The sequence below is a fragment of the Parasteatoda tepidariorum genome, chromosome 10, assembly GCF_043381705.1.
Source record: "Parasteatoda tepidariorum isolate YZ-2023 chromosome 10, CAS_Ptep_4.0, whole genome shotgun sequence".
Lineage (NCBI taxonomy): Eukaryota > Metazoa > Arthropoda > Arachnida > Araneae > Theridiidae > Parasteatoda > Parasteatoda tepidariorum.
Genome location: NC_092213.1, coordinates 84,314,287 through 84,339,596, shown reverse-complemented (window position 1 = coordinate 84,339,596; position 25,310 = coordinate 84,314,287). Strand labels below are relative to the sequence as shown.

The 25,310-nt window shown below is 29.9% G+C and overlaps 1 protein-coding gene across 1 annotated transcript; it reads right to left on the bottom strand.

The window, feature by feature from the left end:
- Positions 1 to 1,052: 1,052 nt before the first annotated feature.
- LOC107454717 (uncharacterized) lies at positions 1,053 to 25,279 on the bottom strand. The gene is made up of 6 exons (XM_043049636.2): positions 25,003 to 25,279; positions 18,038 to 18,156; positions 15,526 to 15,755; positions 11,248 to 11,437; positions 10,106 to 10,318; positions 1,053 to 5,328 (listed from the first exon to the last, which is right to left on the bottom strand). Exons 1-6 carry the CDS (start codon positions 25,031 to 25,033, stop codon positions 4,795 to 4,797), a joined length of 1,317 nt encoding a protein of 438 aa, XP_042905570.1. The 5' UTR covers positions 25,034 to 25,279; the 3' UTR covers positions 1,053 to 4,794.
- Between the last annotated feature and the right edge of the window lie 31 nt (positions 25,280 to 25,310).

Genomic DNA, 25,310 nt, shown 5'->3' with positions numbered 1-25,310 from the left:
ATGGTGACTGATGCACGTTAAATCTGTAGTCTCAAAGTCCTCCATGTTCCCATAATAAATCATACCTCTGAGGGTACTGATCCAAAAGATTTCTTGTCTTCTGGATTGGTTCAAAATTGCAAGGGTACAGAGCTGAACATTAGTAGTCGTAAACTCAAAATTGGGTCGGCTGTTCAAAGATGGATATAAAAAAAAAAATATGTCACGTTCAAATTCTTTAATAAAATTATTAACGCAATTTTGTAAAACAAAAATGGGAGCTAACCTTGTATATCTTTTTACACCTGTCACTGAACGACTAACTTTTTCCGGAAACCATTGATATCTTTATTTTTCATTTCACAACTATTTATTGTCCTAGCACAATTTTTTTTCCTTCCAAATAACCTTGATTTATCTTTGGCCATCATGTCAGTACATTGGGGAGAGGGTGTAACTTAAAGCAGATTTGGATTCAGCAATAGTAGGGAATTTTTTTTACAAAAACAGATGTTGAAGTTTAATTCCATTTGCCAGGATAGATGTAGGGAAGCTAAGAAAAGGAAAATTAATAAAAATTCTGACTCCATTCTTTTATTGCAGTGCAACATCATTTTTCAATAATTGATAAATCGCATTCGGGTTGAACTTACCACGGTACTTGTTGCACGCCGGTACGAGATTCTGTAACTTTAATCTCGTCCTGGCGTGCAACACCGTGAGAGAGACGAATCATGCGTTAGAGTCAACTTGCCGTTAGGCTAACCGTGGGAGGTTCTCGTGGTCTTCATATCCATGTAACATAAATATGGGTTAGTTCCATCAAAAAAGTGCTTCACAAAGGCAAATTTCTCCCAATAGGCTGCTCACCGTCGGTTGTAGAAAATTTTAAAAAATAATGTTTTCATTAAAATTTATCATTTTTTTTATTATTAACAACAAAAAAGTTAAGTTTCTAATGAAAAAAGAAAATTTAATTTAAAGCAAAATTTTTTATATATATACTTATTTTTTTATTGAAGTAAAATAAAAACTTAATTTCAAAATAATAAAAGATAAGATAGCAAAACAAATTAGTGAGCACATTTTATTGGTTGTATATAAGAAGTGACAATAATAGTATTTGCTTATTTCGTGTAAGATCAATAATAAAATGATTAATAACAAAATAAACTTAGAACTATTTATTAAATAAAATATTTCCACAGCAAAACACAGGTGAAACAAGACAATAAATCAAAATTTTTGCAGCTTTTTATTTTTATATTTTACCAAAGAAAATAATATTTTTTTCTTTCACTGCCATACTTCAAGAAGCTGCAGATAGTTCTATAAGATTTATACATGTCAAAAGCATAATACATTTATGACTACAATATGAACACAAATTTGAACACGCAAACTAAATGCAACTGTAGGATATTATTCAGGCATGCATATGAAGCATAAATTTGTAATTAACTGAACTGGTTGATTTACAATAACATATTTATAGAAAACAAAGATTTCAGATAATCAGAGATAACATGTCACAAAAATAGATACTGTAAACTATATTAGATAAACTGTAAAATATATTAGATAATGAAACTTTATTAAAAAAAGTTTTGGTTTATGAATCTGAAAAAATACATTCATGCTGTAAATAAAGTCCTGTACATATTGCATATACATGTACAAAGCAATGCAAATACAGTAAATGAACATTCTTTCGGTGGAATCCCACTTTATAAATTACATTCATTACCAATATTTAATGTATCAACCAATAATAAATTTTTTTAAAAAATATTTGAAGGGAAAATTGAATTTTTTCTATAGTTTTACCATCAAAAAGTCTTAAAACTAGGTTTAATTACTGACAGTTTAATTTCAGAAACTTCCACAGCATTTAGTCTAGTCTGAAATTAGTTTTTGGTATAAAGCTAAAAATGAATCAAATAAGCCGAAATACAGTCTTTACTGAAACATTTCTCTCCGTTGTTGAGTTTCTTTTTTGAATTAAAGAGCTTAACAGGAAATATTATTGCCAGCAATATTTTATTAAATACTGTCTTATTCAAAATTTATTCTCTAGACATAGCTGCCAACATAGATAGAAGAAAATCCAGCAGATTTTAAAAAATAAAATAAACTTAATGATAATTGGTACATAATGTATTAAATATTTTACACTTAGAGATTTTTAGAATCATCAAAATAGAAAAACTGCAATATTTTCTAGTTATGACTGACATTAAATGAACTTCAAATGATATGAATTATGTTTTTCTAATTTTGAACAGTGATAGACATTTAATTTAAAGATTTTTGTTAATTTAAAAATGGAATTCTGAATGAAAAATAAATTGAAAATTTTAGAACAAAAAAAGTTTCAATATAAATTAGGCTTGCTTCTTTATGTATTAGTAATACTTATTTAAATATTCAAGCAAGCAATATTCCAAGCAAAAATTCTATTTCAATAGGGATTTTTTTAGAAAACTTACTCACTTTTAGGCAACTTTCTAAAATATACAAAAACCAGGAGAATTTTAAATAAACTGGAGAAACTGACAAAATCCAGTAGTTTACTGGAAAGTACAGTAGAGTTGACAGCTATGTCTAGTTTATTAGAAAAATGCACATATTTTTTTAAAAAACAAAGCCAAAATACTAAAAAAACAATGGATTACTGAGAGAATCTAAACAACAGATTTAAAAAAATCATGATTGGTTTTTAAAAAAATTCTAACTCTCGGGACCTTTTTAACCTTTCCATGGAACCCTTGATGTTCCATGGAACTCTTTTTTGGGTACCGCTGTACTAAACAAAGCAACATAGAAAGCACCTGCCTCTCTTCAGAAAATCTTTTAGTGACTACCTCTGAACTACAATATCTGATTAAATTTAGGTTAGAGGTTGACATTTAAGTTCAAAGGTGATTCATAGAATTGAAAAAGGTCAAGTTGCATGGGAAACTGTAAATCATATGGTAAATAAAGATAATTTTTGCATCTTTGCATAATTTATAGCCTTAATTATTAGCTTTCTTTTAATTGTAAAAATATAGAATAAACCATTCCTCATGAACTAAAGAAAATTTGTCATTAAAGCTACAAATTGAAATTATAATCTTATTTAATCAATAGTTTTATTTTTATATCTATTATGTGAAGAAATTAAATAGCATTTTTTGCATCTTAGTGTAATTTAGAGGACCCTAATTATTAGCCTTTTTCGGGTTTATTTTTGTAAAAATAGGGAACAAATTATTGCTTGTGAACAATATAATTAATTTACAACACCACAATAAATTTATTTAATGAATAATTTTATTTTATGAGCACCTTCTGTTATATTCCTTTTAAATACAGGGATGCCAACATATAGTAACAAGGGACCTAACTTAGGGACCAAGCTATTTTATTGAAATAACAGAAATTATTTCTAGAAGTGATTTAAAATGCAAAACAAAATTCATATTCACACATTCATGAATTTTTAAAGTATGATATAAAAATAAATATATTTCATGGAGTGGCCTTTAAAGCATTTCATTGTATGAATATTTGCAGTCAACTTTTTAAAAAAAAGCATTAGAATAAATGATAACTTTTAATTTAATTAAAGAAGAAAAAAAATGTCTTTTTTTAAAAAAAAATAATTTCCAAATAAGAATTTGTCAAATTTACAAACTACGTAAATTAAAAGAAATTATGGAAGAATCATAAAAATAAGAATAATAAAAATTTAGATTCCTTTGTAATTTTTAGCAGATTCTAAGTTACTAAATTTTTAGCAATGAAAATAAGCTTAAATAAAATAAATGGAGTAAGATTATATGCACAAATATTAACAGTCAATTAAAAAAAACAATGGAAAGATAGCTTTGAATTTAGTTACTGAAAAAAAAATTTAAATCTCACAAATTTAAAAAAAAATTTCCAAATAAGAGTTTATCAAATTTACAAACTGGAAAAGAAAATAAAGTAAAAGAAAATAACAATAATAAAAACATTAAAAAAAAAAAAAGAAAATTATATATATATATATATATTTGCAATTTTTAAAAGCTTTTAGCAACTTTGTAATAGGAGCTAAAATCTGTTAAACTTCAGGCATAAGAGTAGGCTTAAATAATGAAAAAGCTCATAAAAGAGTGTGTGACAGGGTTCCCACTCAATTTCAGAAAGGAAAAAAAAATCTCCTGACTTTTCCAGGTATAACAGGTAAATTTCAATAAAAATTGAGATCATATTTTCATCAGAAAACTTTGATTCCTTTATTCGTAATATGAAATATTAGATTTATTGTGTAAAACAATATTATTAAATGAGGAAAGGAACATTTCTTTTTGACAAAAATGTGAAATTTTTACAACAAATAATTGTAATAGATGTTAGAATTATTTAACTAGAATCTCGATAACTAATTACTGTTACTGACAATTTTAAGACTGGTTATTTTCCAGGTATGATATAGGAATATTCCAGGTTTATGTAAAGAAATTGCAACTTTCCCTGACAATTCAAGGTTTTTCCTGTTCTCCCTGACCCGTGGGAACCCTGGTGTGAAACAATTATTTACACATTTATTTAAATTTGTTTTTCATTATGTGTACATTGAGAGTCCCACAGATTGTTAAGCTTTAAATATAAATCATGATTATTAATAATATTATTTTTCTAAAGTTTGGAAAGTCAGAAAATTTGGAGTGGAAGAAGCTCATGCCTGAAATTTACAGAAAATTTGCAGTTATTGGCAACCCTGTCAATGGAATGGAATGGCGTGCTAGTTGTCTTTCTTATATATCAATAAAAAACCTATATAATTTAATTACGGAGCCAATTTTTTAAGGCTTCTTTCTTAAAATAAGAATCTAAAGAAGACTTCAAAGAAACAGAAGGTTTTTCATAACGTGTAAGGTTAACCGGTTTCTTCACCGTCCCAAACTCGGTTAGTCTTGAATCAATGCGGAGCTTCAGTAGTTTGTGTCTCAAGCATTCTGCAGGACGAGCTTCAACTTTTGGAAGATCATTTCTTTTTGTAGAATGGTACGGTATCTGAGCGTTATTGCACTTGTCAAAGTAAGGACTAAAGGATTGCCTCAAAACATCAGCAGGATTTAATCTCTTTCTGGTGATTTTTAAGCTTTCAGCTGCCTCATTAGCTCTGCATTGCGTGTCGACGTTGCCTTTATTTGCATCGGTTAAGTTTGTTGAAAAAGAATGCATCAACTTATTGTTTAAGTTCTTGCTAAAATTTTGTATATCAGAAGCAGGACAGACAGAGGAATTTTGAAGAGGATCTGAGAGCTTGTCGCTTTCTTCTTGAATACTTAAATCACTACTGAGACTTTCATTATCCTGAAAGGCAAAATTCAATTTGTACTTAATATATAGAAATTATTAAATTTAAATAAAATTTTAAAAAAGAAACACATTAAAGTTATAAAACAAAATGACTAATTATCCACGTGGCAGAATCGCAGTGACATTGGTGCAGAATGTTAGAGTTCATGCAGAAAGATTTTTCTTTTGAAAAGTAAAAATTTCTACTCTTCTTTTCTTCAGAAATTTACGACCTAATCTTCGTAAAATTACCTAATCAACGTAAAATTTGAGTAATATTTAAATTATGCATTTAGATATTTACTTTTGGACGTTCTCAATTTATGCCGATAGTATCGTAAATCCATGTAATGTTTCGATTGTATTTTCGCTAGTTGATATTGATTTTCACATGGTTGTTAAATATCCCGATATATTTCAAACAATATGGAAAATTTGAATCGTGCATCTGAGTATTTACTTTTCAAGGCAATATATTATTGCTATTGATTACTCCATAGTTAAATCTGATATTTTTTATACAATATTATTTATTACTTATTACAATAACCTAATCTTGAAACAAAACACGCATTTGAGGAGTCTATCTTTTTTTCAGCAATTACAGAGTGCATAGCTAAATCTTTCAACAAAAATAAGCACCTTTTAAGGACTCAAAAAAGATTTTTAAGCACTGAATACATTAACAAAATGCAAAATAATTTTCGAAGGCTTTACATGATCAAGATAAAACAACTAATTTCTGACAAAGAGCTCTTGTCTTGATTAGATTAGCCATTATAAAATGATCAAGAGATTTTTCGATTAGATATCAGAAGGTGGAAAATGAAACCAGAAATTCAGAATATCTTGCAAAATGCAGCAGAGTTGCATATGAAAGTGCAATAATCTTATCGAACCCAGCTCAGTAGACGTACATGCGAGCTTGCGAGTATTTAATCAAACATGTAAAATGATTGGCACTTTCATACGCTATGGACCAATGGTACGCCGATAAATTAATTGTGAAAACATTGAATAGAAAAATGAGAAAAGAAAGCTTTTGCATAATACCTGGCGAAAATCGACATGGTAACGAAAAAAATCTCATTTTTGAAAAGAGAAAATTAAGGACTTTTTAAAAACGCCCAATGAAAAAAAGCACATTTAAGGGCTTTTAAATAAAGAAAATAAAAAATAAGCACCTTTAAGCCCTTTTTAAAAACGGTACGCACTATGATAAATGCAATTTATTTTTGTGTAGCTTGGAATTTTCTACAGTATCCAAATGCTACAGGCTAAATGAATTTAGTTTTATTAATAAATCTCAATCCCAAAATTGACATTAGCATAGCATTACTTAAAAAGAATGCCCTATTATGTGTTAATCTTTATCAAATTTATTTCAGGCAATTGTATTGCTTGTAGTGAAAAGTAGAGCTTCTAGTGAACCTCTTTGATTTTTTTTTTTTTTTTTTGTGAACCTGAGAGAAAGCTTAATTCTGATTTGTGAATGCTCATAGACCTTTGAGTGATTGGTTACTCATTGACTAATGCGACACAAACTTTATATATAGATGCAAATGTCAAAATTGTCCAGTTCATTATTCAATTTCCAGTCAACTTGGTAAAAATTAATGAAATTTATTTTTGTGTAGTTCGGAATTTTCTTCACTATCCATATGCAGAGATGCCAAGTCTCCCGATTTTGGCGGGAGACTCCCGATTTTTGATCGAACTTCCGCCACTACGATTTTAACCGTTTTTCTCCCGATTTTCCGTCTTTCGTACGATAATCTTACGATATTTCGTTATTTTTGCCCACACATGACAGTATCTTTTCATCACAGGATGTTGCCGCGCAGTGTCTAAATCATGTATTATCTAGTAGGCGTGGCTAAATACGTCACCTGCTAGTAGTCCAATGAGATTTCAGCGTCTTTAAGACGTATTGACTAAAGAGCTCTGAATGGCCGAGGATGGCTGGGAGATTTCCTCCTCCAAGGCATGCACTTCGGAAGTATGTGGTTGGCAAATCTGCGCTAGCTGCTTAAATCTTATTTGTGAGCTATAAGCGAAAACAAAGAGCTCGTAGCACGTTACAATACTCAATCTTATTTTTTGTTTATCATGTGCATGCGGTGTTCATAGTGTCATGTCTATTTTATGATCGGCTAATTTTCGTTGATTTGCAGAGATATGTCTTCTAAAAAAATCAAGTACTCATCGAGTTTTCAGAAGGCATACACGGATGAGTTTCCGTGTATTATTTCGTCAAGGAAAGGCAACACGTTTGCCATGTGCGTCGTGTGTCAAACTGATTTTAACGTGGCTCATGGTGGAAGATCGGATGTTGTGAAACACGTCTCAACACTAAAACATAAAGATAAAGTGAAGATTGTTGATCAGAATAAAAAACTGAATGTCTTTTCCCAATCTAAGGACCAATGGGTGATAAATGCGGAATGCCTCTTTTCCGCATTTTTAGTCGAACACAATCTTCCTTTGAGCGCTTCGGACCACGCAGGTTCTTTATTCCGGAAAATGTTTCCGGACAGCGAAATTTCCAAAAAGTACTCCAGCGGAAGAACCAAAACAACTGCAATTGTTAAGGAAATGGGCATGAAGTATAAATCAGCATTGTTGGGTCTCATTAGAACTGCTCCATTCTGTATGTCTACAGATGGCAGCAACAATACAGATTCAAAACTGTATCCAGTTGTTGTTACCTGCTTTAACCCAGTTAAATCGGAAATCGAATCCAATTTGTTAACTGTTCCTGCTCTTGAAGGGGATTCAACAGGGTGTAATATTGCCCAACTGATTATTAAGGTCTTAAAAGAAAATGAAATTCCTAGCTTGAATTGTCTAGCTTTTGGTGCAGACAATGCACCTGTAATGATAGGAGCAAAGGCTGGTGTTGCAGGCATATTAAAAAACGAAAATTCTAGTCTACACGTAGTAGGCTGTGTCTGCCACCTAATTAATTTAGCAGCAGAGAAAAGTGCTGCTTGTTTGCCAGTTCAAATTGATGAGAGTATTGTAGATATCTATTATTATCTAGAAAAGAGTTCCAAAAGGAAGGATAAATTAAAAAAAAATTCAGCAAATCCATAATACTGAAACAAGAAAAATTCTTAAACATGTCTGCACACGTTGGCTTTCACTTGGCATATGTTTGTCAAGGATCCTTGAGCAGTGGAATCCACTCCTAAGTTTTTTTAAAGAAGAAGTAAAGGTTTCTAAACCAAATATTTCATCATCTTTGGACAGCTACAAAATTCCCAAAGTTTGTTAAAATGCAGTCACGTCTGCTGCTTCAAGTTCTATCAAGAAGCATGTTTCTCCATCAGTAACTGGTAGTACTCAGCCAAGCACTTCTAGAAGTAATAAAAGGAAAAGTGAAATGGAATCATCACAAGAAAAACAACTTCCTAAACTGGAACAGTCTAGTTTTAAAAATTTATCTCGCGAAGAAAGAATTTTTATGTTCCTCTCTTCCGACCTAAACAAAGCATATTGCTTGTTTATGCAATTTATTCTACCTACATTTGATGCCGCTAATAAAACTCTGCAGTGTAGAATTCCAAAAATTCATACTTTTAATTCTATGCTCAGAGAATTATTCAGAAATATCCTCTCGAAATTTGTAAAACCCTGTGGAATAATGCATGTCAATACGATCTATGATGTTGATTACCACAAGAGAGAGAACCAAAAAGAGGATGAAGATCTGGTTATTGGAACTGCTACTGGAAAGATTGTGTCTGAATTATCGAAAGAAGAACAGAAGCAGTTTTACATTAATATCAGAAAATACTTATGCAGGGCATGTGACTATATTTTGCATAAATTTCCCATAAAAGATGAAGTTGTGCTGCATGCTCAAGTAGCTGATGTTTCAAGACTTCAGCAAGCTTCTTTTCCGGATGTTAAGTACTTTATTAACAGATTTCCCATTTTAGTTAAATTGATTTTACCAGATAAAGAAATTGATACCGCAGTAGATATCCTACAGGCACAGTTTTGCTCTCTCCAGTTAGAGGACTTAACTGAAATAAAAAAAATTGAAAGAATAGACACCCAGTGGGGTTCCATAGGAAAAATTAAAAGTGCTGATGGAAACTTGAAATATAGTGGCATTTCAAAAGTAATGTTATCGATTTTAACTATTCCGCATAGCAATGCGGAATGTGAAAGGATTTTCAGTATTGTGACAAAAACAAGAACTAAATTTCGACCTAACTTAACTAATGACACACTAGAAAAAGTGTTGTTAGCTAAAACTGGCCTACACGGAAATTGTTATGACCAAGCATTTGACTCAGCTTTCCTACAAAAAGCAAAATCTGCTGCTAATGTTTACAATACAAAAATGACCCAATAATCTTTTATATGTGTAATTTTTTGCCCAGTGGAAACTATTTTATCCTTTCTTTTAAAATGGTTTTTCCCCCCTTAAGGTCCTAATTATATTTTTTATGTGTTAACATTGATGTACTGTTATATGTTAACAAATAAAATGTTCATTTTTAAATTTTAATACATAAAAGTATTGGTTACGATTGATTTCCTATGTCGTGAAAAATCTCCTGATTTTCAGTAAAAATCTCCTGATTTTTGACTTTCATAACTTGGCATCTCTGCATATGCTACAGGCTAAATGAATTAATTTTTATAAATAAATCCGAAAATTAATATTAACTTGGCATTACTTAAAAAGAATGTCCTATAATGTGCCAATCTTTATTACTTTTAGCATTGTAAAAATGTTAGGCTTAGCAATTAAGCATAGAAAGATTATTAAAGTTACCATGGCATCAGTCTCTTGAAAATTCACTTGATTAGAGCACGAAATCACCTCAAATGAATTCACTGATTCATCGGAAGAAGAAATTGAAGATGTCCTGTATCTGTTCATGAAATAGTCAGCATCTCTTTTGAGTTGTGTGAGGTACCAGGGATCCTGACACATTTTATTCTCTTGACTCTTGCTGAGCTCTAAAATAGCTTCATGTACTTTGTGCTAAAATATAAATAAAAAAAAGTTGAAATATACAATTACGACTTGGTGTACTAATGATTTCTACTAAATGGAAAACAGGCATGCCACAATAGTTTTGGGGGGAAAAAAAGGCTAAATTTAGCGTACGGTTGCCACTCAAATCTAGAAAAAAAATTCTCCCGTACATATTATACACTATTATACATATATTGAATAGAAGAATAGGCCAGAATAATTGGTAACTCTGCTCAATTAAATAATTATGTATTTTATACACTATTATAGGGTTGCATAACCAGCGGCCTGTCGACTACTGAAGTGCGGCCTGCGGAAGCTTCTAAACAAAATAAAAATATAATTGTTGGAAATTTTTAATTGCACTTTTAAATCATTACTTTTTGAAGCGCTTGATTTTCACAGATTCTATAGTAAATAAATGTATGTTGTTTAACGTGCTTTCTTCAAAACGATATTATCCTAAATGTACATGGTTTTTTAAGCAGTTATATTCGCTTTTCAATATGAATTCGAAAATCCCGAATTTTTATTAAAATATTATTACGGCACAAGAGTTTCAAATCGCCCATTTAATTAATCCATTTTTGATATAAAATAGAATTTTTTTTTAAAAAAAGTATTAGTTCTTTTCTTTTTGAATGAATTCTAATAATTTAATGCCTTTAATTTTCAACAAATATATTACTAAGTTTATTGACAAAAAAAATTAGAACACTAATGTTTAAATAGCTATCACTATATTTGCCGTCAACATGTCCAAATACAAAATGTGGCCCTTCGTTAATCAACCTGGTGTGCAAGTGGCCTTTCACTCAAAAAGGCTGAGCACCCTTACACTATTATAATATATTCTCTATTGCAGTATAATAAAGAACAATAGTTTTTACTTAAATCACAATTTGAGATTCTAATAACAAGTGTTAAACTCCTACCTGCGAAGCGACAGAAGGACTGGAGCAATTGCAATCAGACACTGAGCTCATCATGCTACCAGAGCGACATAATTGCATAAACCTTTCACAGTTTGTACACCTTAGTTCTCCAAAGTACTGCTTTATTGCTTCCTTCACTGACATCAAATTGGAAGAGAAGTCTAGGTTTGTATTAGCACCTGGATCAACACTGGAAAAACAAAACTTTCAACTTAATTTGTGTTTGCTTATTTTTTTTTTATATTTATGAAACAGAGTTTGAAAAGACCTTGGTGCTTAATCTGAACTTTTTAGTAGGATCTTTTAAAATATTACCTAGAATAACACATTTTGAGCTTAAATTTTAATTTCAAAAGAGAACAATTTTAGTCGTAACGGAAAACTTTCATAGCAAAATAATGACCCTGATATGAAATAATCATAGCTACCAACATCGCTAGGAAAAAAAATATCCAGTAGATTTTACAAAATAATATAATCTCAAGATAACTGTTGCATAATATATTAAATATTTTACATATAGGGAATTTTAGGGATTTTCATTGTCATCAGAAACTTTATCACTCTAATAACTACATAAATGGTCTGCAATATTTTCCTTTCATGGACATTAAACGAACTAGAAATGTTTTTTATTATGTTAACTCAATTTTAATAGTAATAAACTATTAATTTAAGAAAAAAACTACCGTCATTTATGGAAGAAACGCAGCGGAGTTAACGAGTTTAAAAGTTTTAAAATTTTGAGTGCGGCGTTTATGCCGGTTGCGATATTTTAAAAATAAATTTTACATTTTTCAAAGAGAAAATAAAAATTTTAATCAAAATAGTTGCAAATTATGGCAAAAGATGGCGCCACTATTGCCAACCCTCCACCCCTCAAAGAAAGTGGGTTGATCTCACTCTAGTTCCGGCCAAGCCGCGTGGTTGATAGCTCTTTCACATTTTTTTCTCACTTTGTTACAATGTTGTTGCAATCAGTCATATTTTCTTTTTATTCGGAATTTCTTTCCTTTGAAGTAAGCAACTATATTTTATCTTTTAAAAATAAAGCATGAAGAGAAATAATAATAAATCTGTGTCAATCAAAACTTCTATTCCTAAAGCAGTTGAAACTGAAAAGTAAAAACATCTGCATTTCCAATGAACAAAATAAAGATATGCAAGTTGGGAGAAACTGATCAATCAATCTTGACAGCTGTGCAAGTGCTTTACTGCTTTGTCCCCACATTTCCCTCTCCTGTTTGACCATAAATTAGCCACACCCTTTTGACATTGAAACTTCTTTCTCACTTGGTGTACAAAATTAATCCTATCCCTTTTGCTGCTTTTTTTTAAATTCGATTTATTTATCTTTTTATTACTTATTAACTGTTACTTTTTTTTGTTACTTGTTAACTTGTTCTTTTCTTATCGTTATTAGTTGTTTGCTTCTTTTTTGTAGTTATTTATTGTTAGTTTCTTAGCATTAATTGTTACTCTTTTTGTAGTTCCTTGTCAGCTTTTTCTTTTTTTTTTGAGAGGTGAGCGTTTCTTGTTATGTTACGTAAAAGAAAAAAATAAGAATGATCTTGCGCTGAAGAAGAAACGATTATTTCATTTTCGGAGGATTCGGATTATTTCATCTTGATTATATCATATACATTATTATTTTAATTAATGAAATTTCCAAAGATGGGACAGTTTTAAATTCACCCCATCATAATGTGGTGCTTTTGAATACTTGTGGCGTTTTTGAATAATTTTTAAATAAAGGATAAATAGAAGTATTACTTTTAACTAGTAACATTTTATTATTAAAATAACATAACTATATTGAACAAAAATTTAGCAATTTACAGGACTATTTTAGAATTAGAATATACAATTAATTCAACTTATTTATACATTAATTCTTACGTGCTTTTTAGAATAGATGGAGAGAGACTTACCAAGTTTAGTCATGGTTCGGCCTTTTGTCACTTAGGCTGATTGCTTTTGATTGCTTTTTCAACCCTTTCCTTCGGCTGCTTTTATATCGTATTTTTTGGGTGATAAAAAGTTACAAATCTGAGGAAAGGTCAAGTTCAAAAGTCACTGTTGTTTTCGAGTTTGTCCCGTGATGGGTCAATCACATGATGGGGGTGACATTGTAAGATTTAAACCTAATCGTTTATTTGAATTACTTTATCCGTATTTAACTTACTATTTGCCGATGGAGATTTCCCACAGTAGTTTTACTTAATCGAAGACTCTGAAATGTTCTAGAAATCTAATCTTAGCCCTTTCTCTTGATTTTAATTTTGAGTGACGATAAGCGTCACAATAATCTACAATTTAAACTTAGCTAAATTTACTGGTTTTTCTGAATTTTTTTCTGAAGTGTAATTGAATTATCGTAATATATGGGCGCCATATTGTAATTTCTGGAATAGATCCGAAATTCGGCAAATTCCGAAATACGTAATTTCGTCTGTCCCGTGAGTGCCGGATTTTTGATCCTATACTGTATTCACTTTTGCCGTTAAATCGTTATTATGGGTGCGGCGTTTACCATGATTTTTTCCTTTTTAGTCTCAGTATCGCGAGTGCGGCGTTTCTTCCATAAATTAAGGTAGTTAAAAATCTTTTTTTTAAAAATTAATTTAAGAGAGGAGTTATGAATAAAAATGAACTGAAAATTTTAGATTAAAAAAAAAAGATTCTAACTAATAAATAACTATGAGACTCACTTCATTATGTATTAGCAGTATGTATTTAATTATTCAAGCAAAGCAATAAATTCGATTTCAAAAGGGATTTTTTTAGGAAGCTAACTTAATTTAGGGAATTTTCGAAAATGTACGAAAACCAGGAGAAGTTTTATCAAACCAGTAATGGCAAAATCCAGTAATCTACTGGTAAATCCAGTAGAGTTGGCATTCATGAATTATTTACTAGCATTTTTCCTCACATGAACTTCTGGACACAAAACTACACCAGAACAATTAAAGAAATTCTAAAGTGAGTGCCGTCCGAATATTGAAACTAGTGGAGCACTTACTGAATGATTAATAAGCAGATAGGGAGGTGAAGTATACAATTTTATGAATGAATTATTTGTGAAAATTAAAATGTTTAAATAAATATTGCACTCAAAAAATTTAAATTTCATAAATTTGTTCTGCAAAATTAATTAAATTTCTTAATTATTAATTAATTAACGAGTACATGCATTTAAAATCTGTAAATATAACATGCGTAGATGGAGGTATTGTCCTATTCTTAGAATGCTCAGATCATTTTATAAAGTATGTAAGACTTTTTCCTTTATTTAAAGATTTGACCATTTTACTGATGGATAACTTTAAAATCACATTACCAGTAATCCAATCTTTGTCTAATAAATAAATATTCATTAATAAATTTAGATTATTATTCCTTTGTACTTTTAATAGTTTTATAGTAACAGCTCAAAACTGCATCAAGGACATAGTAAAGTATTTAAAATGAAGCAGAAAACTACATGCCAAACTGAGTTTGGTTAAAATTTATTTAAAAAAAAAGAAATTTAAAAAAAATAAGTGCCTAAAAAGTCTCACAAGCTCCACCACCTTTTCTACTGTATTTTCTACAGAATTTGATATAGTAGAAAAATATTGATCAAATAAATAGCTGCATCATTACTATGAAGAGGGTTGTTTGAAAAGTTGGCAGCCAACAAATGCTTGTAACTGGAAAATTAAAATAATGCAGAGTGCATGTTTCACTGGCACCAGTTTACAGAAACCGCACTGAATAATATAAACCCACTGCCATAAGATACATAATTATGAGGGAAAAAAACCTAATCATAATTCAACCCGTTCAATTCATTTTTCAAATGCTCTGAAGTAAATCAAATAAAATAATACTTTTCAAAATGTGTGCTTTGTACTCAAAAATTTAAATAATGCAGAGTGCATGTTTCACTGGCACCAATTTACAGAAACCGCACTGAATAATATGAACCCACAGGCACAACCTACATAATTTTGAGAAAAAAGCCTAATCATAATTCAATCCGTTGAATTAATTTTCAAAATGCTTTGAAATTATTAAAAAAAAAAATGAATGCTTTCTACTCGAAAATTAAAATGCAGGGTGCATGTTTCAGTGACAGAGAAACCACACTGAATAATATAAACCCACAGCCACAACATACATAATTTTGAGGAAAAAAACATAATCATAATTAGAAGAAACTATATTATTTGTCACACACTGAAACTTTTAAGAGAAATGAAAAAAGTGTGATAACCAGTTTGAAAGTAAACTTACTTAAACTTTCTCAAGTTTTCCGCAGAGAAGCAAACACATTTCGACTTATCGGGCAAATGGTCTCCTTCTGGTGAAGCCTTCCTAGCTAGGTCGTGACAAAGACGATAGAAGGAAGATTGACGCTGACGACGATTCAGAAACATCTCATCTACCATAAGAATCATTTCTGATGCTCTCTCATTAAGCAGCTTAACAGCTTCAGAAGTTTCAGACAATATTATATTCTTCAGCTTTAATAACAAAACAATACACTTCATCTTAATAATAAAAATGTACAAATCCTACAATGTACAGGATGTCTCAATTAAACATTTCAGAGAGGAGATGGGGTACATCCTACGACTGAAAATCGCATAGCATTGCAAGGAAAGAAATGCTTTCCTGAAGCTGTGATGCACATGCAAAAGCATTAAATACATTATACACAAAAAGAAAGCACTCAATGCTTCTTTCACCAACTGCAACCTCATAACTGTCATGGACGATGCATGGAATTCCAAATATTTTAGAACGGAGCTGCCAACAGAATGGATTAATCCACGGTTTAAACCGTCCTGTCTAAAACCCTTTTATTCAAATTATGTCAGAATTTTAAAAAGAATATTGTAAAAAATAGAAAGTTAATTTTTGAACAAGAAACAAAATGAAGACAAGTTTCTGTTTTATTGAAAAAGTATATCATTATTTTTAATACTGCAAAAATACACCCTTATGCAAAAATATAATTTATCAGTATTAAAACCACATTTATTCATATTTAATAAGGTTCATTGAGTTGTGGAGCAGCAAAAGTTATAAATATTTTCCTATTGTATTACATTATTTTCCTTTCATAAGCAAAAGCAAATGGTATAAAAAGTGTCAAATATTTATTAATATATGTTAATTATTATGTGCACAATGGTTACACCTTTTACTTTTTGCTTTTTACCTAAGTTAAAAGTTTTGGATACTTTAAGACAGTTTAGGACAGCAAGCTGAGGGCGCTAAGCCCATGTCCAAGAGTTTGCAGGGTCGATCCAAGCCTGCCGAAGACTCCCTGTGTAGTAAATGGTGACTGATGCACATGTCAAGCCACAAAGTTCTCCATGTTCCCATAACAAATCAATACCTCTGTTGGTACTGATCCAGGAGTTTTCTCGTCTTCTGGATTGCTTCAAAATTACAAGGCTACAGAGTTGAACATTAGTAGTCGTAAACCCAAAATTGGGTCGACTGTTCAATGACAGATATAAAATAGAAAAAAGTAAAACCCATGAGTCCTGTCCAAAACCCCAACCCTGTTCTGGAATAATCCAGACTCAAATTTCTCTGGCAGCTGCCAACACCATCAACTGCTTCAAGAAAACACCAGCACATAATGCTGCACCTATGCCCCAGAAGGAGCTCTATCATCGAATTGCAGAGGCCTTTTCAGGAAAGCATATCCAACCCTCTGTTGCAATTAGGATGCAATCTCCCCTTTTCAATTCAGAAATATTTAAACAAGACACCTTGCAATTTACATTGGCATTTGCAATGCACCAAGGTAATTGAAAAAGAATTCATTACTTTTTAAAAAGCCCAAATGACAGGTTAGGAAAATATAAGCACTTTTTAAACTTAGGGGCTGTACACAAATGATGTCAGATTTTTAAAAATATTTTTGACCACCTCCTCTCTTTTTCGACAAAGCGTCACACTCAACTGTACCTCCCTACCCCACATAGCCACACTGTATTACATACAGTTCAGAAGTAAAACAAGTGTTAAAAATAATATACATCAAATTTGAAACTTTAATAATTTTTTTTAAATTATATTCTTAAGCATAACAATAACAATGATTGGATTAGTTCTTATTTTGATGAAAAAGTATTAAAAAAATATACAAAAATATTTAATCTGTGATTTTTTTGTTTTCATTTCCCCATACTGTACTCCAATTGTTCTGAGAAAAATTTAAATCTTAGAGAAAGTTCATAGATTTCTTTTTTCTATAGCCTTTTTAATATTTTTTATCTTCCAAGAAAATTCAAATTGTCTAACAAATACTGGAGTCGGAGTCAATGTGTTTTTGGCAACTCCATTACTTTGACTCCCTTTTACCTAAAAATCTTCATAACTCTGATTCCAACACCACAGCGCTGGTGACAATTTCACTAACCCAGTTTTCCCCTTTATTTATGAACGGCCCCTTAAGACCTTATACTTATTATTAGAATTCTTTTAAAAAATAATAAATTAATGTTAACACGTTGAATGCCACGCTAATTTTACATGGCTTGCCCATCTGGCCACAATGATTTTCTCAGTATGCATTGCATTAATTTCTTCAAACTAAATATAAAAAAATTAAAAGCATTCAAAATTTACTCGAATTATGTGTTTCTAATAATCTTGGCTTCGCCGGTCAATCCTCGTGGCGCTACGAACAAACTCAGTGTCGGTCTCCGGTGACCCCCATGGCATTCAACGTGTTAATAAGCACAATTAATTATGCAAAGCTTTGAAAAGCCTCTTAGAATATTACTTTTCCTGCAGTCTTATCATCATTATGGAAGTCCCGAACAACTTCAAAGAACTCCATAATCACTGAGGGCTCTAATATTTTCTGCATCTCTAGGATGCACTTGCCTCGGCATGTTTTGTCTGAAAAAAAAAAGATATAATAATGTGAAACAATGATCTTAGCACTAAAAAAACATTTTTTATATTTTTATGGGTGAAAAATACGGACAAAATCAGAGCCAACTTGTCATGGGCGCTGCATTTCCATAGTCGGCAAGATTAAATTTTTTTAATAATTATAAAAACTTCATTTAAAAAAAAAATTTCTAATTAGTTTTTACATTGAAAATATGTAAAATTTCTCATTTATAGACTTACTAGTAATCTATGTATATAATCAATAAAAATTATATACAAGTATAAAATTTCAAACCAGGGTTGGGTTTTTGACGTCAAAAAGTGGTTTTTGACATGACAAGGGTATAATACTGGTTTAAACCGTCAAAAATCCNTTTAAACCATGGTTTAAACTGTCAAAAACTGTNTTTGACGTGACGGTTTAAACCATGGTTTAAACCGTCAAAAACTGTCACATGTCAAAAACCTGCCAACCCTGTTTCAAACAAAAGAAAAAAAGTGATTGTTAATTTTTAGGAATAAAATTCGAAAAGAAAAAAACATGCTTTTTTTCCAAGAATATATTTAGGTGAAAATCTAGGATTTTACTTTCCAAGAAGTACTATAAACTAAAAATATTTAAAAGGCCTCACTAAATATCTCCCAGAGACTAGTGATGACTGAGCAAGGAGCTGCAAAGGTTACAAAAAAATTGTATGGCATGATGTTTTCATCTGTGCCCTCTAAACCCACACCCAACTCTCATGTTGTTGGTCACCCAGTGGCAGAATTTTTTCGAGCTATCTGTAACAAAAATCTGTAGCACTCATATCTTTCTGCAAGATACTTTTAATAATAACAAACATATATGTTATTAATTTAAAATAACAAAAGCACTGTGTTAACAGAAAAAAAACTACATAATTTTTTATTCTAATATTATAGGTGATATTCTAGCATTTTGTTGGGGGGAAAAACACAAATTATTTCCTTCGCCTATTCCTAATTTGTAAATCATCACAATAAAAAAAAAAATTAAAAATCATGAAATCTGTAGTAGTAATCACCGAAAAAAAATCAACGACAAAATCACGCAAATCGGACTCCTCTAAAAAGGGGTTGCTCAAATGCGTGTTTCTTTTCGAGATTGGGTTGTTGTAATAAATAATATCGTATAAAAATATCGGATTTAGAAACTATGAAGAAATCAATAGCAATAACTGCCAAAAATTCGATAACATCATTGACTTAAGTAAATACTCAAATGCACAATTCAAATTTTCCATTTTGTTTCAAATATATTGGGATAATTGAAAACTACATGAAAATCAGTAACAATAACTGCTGAAAATACAATCAAAACATTACATCGATTTACGATACTATCTGCATAAATTGAGCGAGTCAAAAAATTACTATCTAAATGCATGATTCAAATATTATGTGTGAATTTCTGTCGAAACGAAAACTAAAATCTTTTATTCTTCTAAAGAAAAATCTTTCTACAAGAACTAGGTAATGTTCCACCAGCGACAATGTCGCCAATTCTGCCACGGGGGTTGGTCATAGCATTGAGAAGCACGTTAGTCAAAAATCAAACCTGCCTAAAAGTGATAACTCAAATCTGAAATTTACATGTTGCAATCATATACTAAAAAAAAAAGATGAATAACATCTGAAAAAACTACAATCATACAACCTCAATCATTATATAATTGTAATGAATAGAATGCATAAAAAAATGATAACTTAAATTCGAATGTCATAATGAATGTTATAAAATTATTGAAAAAATATAAAAAATCACATAAAAAGGACCACTATAATAATAAATAACTACCAAAAAACCTATCTTAAAATAAGGAAAAATTGTGACAGAATAGTTCGAATCAAACAAGCCAAATGACACAAATTTGTGTGTCATAATAAGTTTGTACTAAAAATATCAGAAGTGAAAAGGGCTGAAAATTTTTTAAATAACTTCTGAAAAAAACTATACTATAAACAGGGTGTGTAACCAGATTTTTCAACAAAAAATAAGCACCTTTTAAGTACTTTTCAAGCACTAAAAAAATATTTTTCATCACTTTCCTAAAAAATCATAATTAGGATCTATGCAGTAATAAAAATTATTTTTTTCTATCGTTTAAAGTTCTTAATTCATAAACACAAAATCAATAAAATGGAGAAAAAAATTCAAAAACTTTACATAATCCTGATTAAATAATTAGTTTTTGATAAATATTGTAGAAAAAATTGAGAAAATCATGCATTTTTTGTAATTTATAACGACAATCGACACAGCAAAAAAAATTCTCTTTTTAAAATATAAAAAATCAAGCACTTTTTTACAAACGGGTAAAACAAAACTCCTTTAAGGGCTTTTAGAAAATGCAAATCAAAAACTTTTAGCTTTAAGCACTTTTGAAAAACACTAGGCACACTGTATAACACAAGAGATTACAACAGAATCGTCACGTATCGCGCATTTTAAAAAAGTGAGAGCTAAAATCTAAATGAGCATATCAAAATTTTATTAAATATATTTGAAAGACACCATTGAGACGGCAAGAAAATGATTAGTTTGTGTTGAAAACACTATCAGAAAACATAGATTTATGGATTTCTAAAAAACCGGTACAAATAGATTGCTTATTTTTTTTTATAACAAAAATATACATAAAGGAGCACGTTGTCCAGCTTCACATAAGATGGAAACTTTTCATTCAAAGGACACAAAAGGAATGTCTCAAACCACAAATGTATTAAATATATTTGAAAAACCATATTCAGGGTGCATAGCCAAATCTTTCAACAAAAAATAAGCACCTTTTAAGCACTCAAAAAATATTTTTAAGCACTATACATTAACAAAATGCAAAATAATTTTCAAAGACTTTACATGATCATGATAAAATAACTAAGTTTCTGACAAAGAACTCTTTTCTTGATTATATTAGCCACCATAAAAAGATGGAGAGATTTTTCAGTTCAAATTCAGAGGGAAGGAAATGAAGCCTGAAATTGAGAATCTCTTGCAAAATGCAGCAGATTTGCACATAAGAGTGCAAGAATCTCACCAAACCCAGCTCAGCATACGCACATGCTGACATGCAAGTATTTCATCAAACATGTAAAATGATTGGCGTATTCATACGCTATGGGACGAGGGTACGCCGAAATGCATTGTGTTTGATTGAATTGTGAAAACATTGAATAGAACAATGTGAAAACTAAGCTTTTGGATATGTGGCGAAAATCGACATGGTAAAGAAAAAAATTCTCATTTTCGATAAGGACTTTCAAGAAACGAAAATCGAAAATAAGCACCTTTAAGCAGTTTTTAAAAACGCTACGCACCATGATATTGAAATGGTAAACAAAAAAATAATTACTTTTTTCTTGAAAAAAAAAACTATTGGAAAATCACAGGGATTTTCCAAAAAACCAGTGCAAATAGATCATTTCTTCTCTCTTCACTTTAAAATATATATATATATATATATACATACTGGAGCGCATAATCCAGCTTAAAAGGCATGCAGGGTGAAAACTTTTTATTCAAAGAGCAAATGGAATGTCTCGAACCACAAATGTATAAAATATATTTGAAAAATCATATTGAAATGGTAAAAAAACAAGATTAATTCCTACTGAAAAATAACTATTGGAAAATCACAGGTACAGTGGAGCATCGTTTATATGACGATCACTTATACAACGTTCACATTTATACGAAGTTTTAGTGTGGTCCCAAATCATTCCTAGTCATTTTAATGGAAAAATATATCGTTTATACGACACACAGAATCGCTTATATGCAGGGTTCGTGATTTTTTTTATTTAAATCAGATTTTTCTGATTTTTATTCAAACACATTGTAAGAACTTTAATTTATGATTAAAAATACTTTATAAATGTTTCATCAAATTTAAATTAATATTAAAACAATATTATAAGAATATTTTAGAAGCTCTAACTTACTAATATAATTTTTCATTACAATACATAGCTTTGAATGCATAGCAATCATTTTGAAACAAATGCATAATTGAAATTTGAAGACTAGATGAAATAGAGAATTTAATGGAAGTGGTCTGTCTAGGTTTTTCTGAGAGGTATTTATCTTGTGAAAATTTAGACATAATTTGTGAAAATAAAAATATTAAAAAATCAACAAAGAAATATGGATTTATTCGTTTCTTACGAAACACAAAAATAAAATTAAAAAAAAAAAAAGTATTTTGTGAAACTATTGTTTTTCCTTTGTTGATTTCCCAAGTTGAATTTGTGAAGGTACCCTAAGCAGTAGCAAATTTGGCTTGGACAGACTCTTTAACAATTAAATTAAAGTTTCAATTAGCAAACCATAATTTTAATTTAAAATTGCATTTCTTTTTTCTCTTGATTTTTAATGTGACAAAATAAATGTAACATATTGTGTTTATAAATGTAGTCATTCATCAAAAATTAAATAAATATTTAATCTATTTATTTTTGTATTAAAATATTCATTTTTATATACATCATTATATACATCAAAATAGATCAGTTAAAAAAAAAAATTTTAAAAATCTATGCACTCATTGGAATTTTTTTTCACAAAATTTCTTAATAGAAAATCTGATAATGTCAAATATACTGTAAACATCTTATGAGAAAAAAATACCAGTTACCAGTTAATAATTCTACTGCCTCAAATAGACTTTGAAAGGGAAGAATGACACTATATCAGGAAAAAATACCTGAATTCGTTAGCCTTTTTTTTTCTATTTTTCGCATATTAGGGTAATTTCTTTTTATTACAACCTCAAGCTTTAAAAATATACATTTTCCACCAATGAAATATAATGTAGATTTTAATTCCATGCTGTTTCAATCAAAAGGTAGAATTTTAATTAAGATTATTCGCATTTTTTTCTTCGAAATTCATGTCTATTAATTACTTTCTACAGCTATGTAATTCTATAATAAGACAGCATTTAATGTGTACTTTAATCTGTACTTTCAATCTCAAGAATCAAAAGATTTTTAAAAATGCAATTTCAAATGCGTTGGAATTTAACACACACCAAGAAAGAAAGTAATTTTGTTAACTAAAATTAATTAATGCAGCAATTTATTTAAAATAAATTTTAAAACTAAGAAAAGAAAATAATAAAAGTATCAATAATAAAAAACACTGTTTTTTAACTTTTAAAATCAATATATACATTGATTTTAAAATTGATATAAATCAGTTGATTTAAATCAATGATTTTTTAAAAAAAATCATTTGATTTAAATCAATGATTTTTAAAAAAAAATCATTTGATTTAAATCAATGATTTTGAAAAAAAAATCAGTTGATTTAAATCAACGAACCCTGCTTACATGTCGGTTTTTAGATTTTGTTCACGGTTATTTAATTATAAATTTTTTCGTTGCGTATTTTAAGAAAGGGCGGAATTTGCCAACATGAATGATACAGAAAAGGGTGCCATTAAGGATGCTTAGATAACGACCATAATTTTTACTAGATGACTGAAAAAAGTAGACAATGTTAGGAAGAGGCAAAAACGAAAAATTTTGCTATTCATCGATCAATATCCAGCGCACCCATCGGATACTAATTATTTTGGAAAATGTAAAAGTTCTCTTTTTTCCTGCAAACTGCCAAAGCGTGCTTCAGCCATTTGATTTGGCCGTGATTAGAAATCTAAAATTGCAGTATAGAAAGCAGCAAGCTCAATTCGCTATTCAAAGCATTGTAGAAACTAATACCAAGAAAATATAATTAAAGGTAACATACATTCAAATTGCTCACTGCAATTTTTCTTCTTTGGTTATTTGTTTGTTTTGCTTTGTCTAATTTAGAAATTTATGTAAATCAACACGTTAAACATTAAAATTAACTGAAAACAGAATTAGTTTCAGTTTTAGAAGTATAAGTCGAATATACGACGTTGTGTTTTATACGACGTTTTTCGGTGGTCCTTTCGGCGTCGTATAAACGATGCTCCACTGCATTTTTCAAAAAACCTGTGCAAATAGATCTCTCCGGGTTTTTTTAATTAAATTTTTTAACAAAAATATACATACTGGGGTAGAAAATCAAGCTCAAACGGCATGCAGGGCTGAAACGTTTCATTCAAAGGGCCAATGGAATATCTTGTCCCACAAACCCCGCCTAGAATGAACCCTGTGAACCTATTTACTTATGCTGTCGGATCTAATATTCAATAATTTTGAAAATAAATTTAGTACAATGGCTTGAAACACTGTGAGTATGACTTATGTTTGATATAAAAACTCTTTTACTTACACAATGTGACTTTTCACTTATATGGGTCATTGATGATTATGAAAAATTCAGAATATTTATAAAAACAAAAATATCCTATTAATTAATATGTAGGTAAGTTTGAAGTGTAAAATACAAAGCCATCTCTGGTAAAACCATAATATATCCTTTCTACATTAATTCGAAAATTGAAAAATTTCAGGCATAGGTATTACAGGTTTGTGAACTCAAAAATTTACCCTTATCATATGTAAAACTACTTGAGTAAATTAGTCTCGTTTACTTAGTACAAATATGTCAATATCATGAAGACATAGCTGTAATATAAATATATAAGTTCATTGAAAAAGCAATTTTCGAAAAATATTGAAGACAACAGCTTTTCAAAAATTAAACAAGCATAAACCAATTATATAATACAAAATAGTTAGATAAAACACGTAAGAACATCTTAAAATTGAAAAAAAATATCTGATAAAAGCCACAGTTTTATTTATTTATTACAACATCGCAATAATGTAGAAGAAAAAAATATAACATCAGAAATCGTATATTCAGCACAGTAATACACATTCAGCGCTACTTACTGTCAGATGGAAAATCAATAGATGCATTCATTTTGATTTTTTAAATAATTATAAATTTATTCCACTCGCTCTCATAAGCAGCTGATGCAGTAAAAAGGGTTAGAACAGATAAGCGTTGCGTTATAAGCCAAAATAAAAACATCAGAAGAAAAAGGTGTTTGTTTGGCACATTTCTTCAAGATCATAGCTGCTGAAGTTAACCTCATAAATTATGGACTCGATTAAACATGATAGATACTCTACTTCTCTGATCATCCTAAATTTGATTGCTCAACATAAGACACATGGTGTTCAATTATCTATTTGAT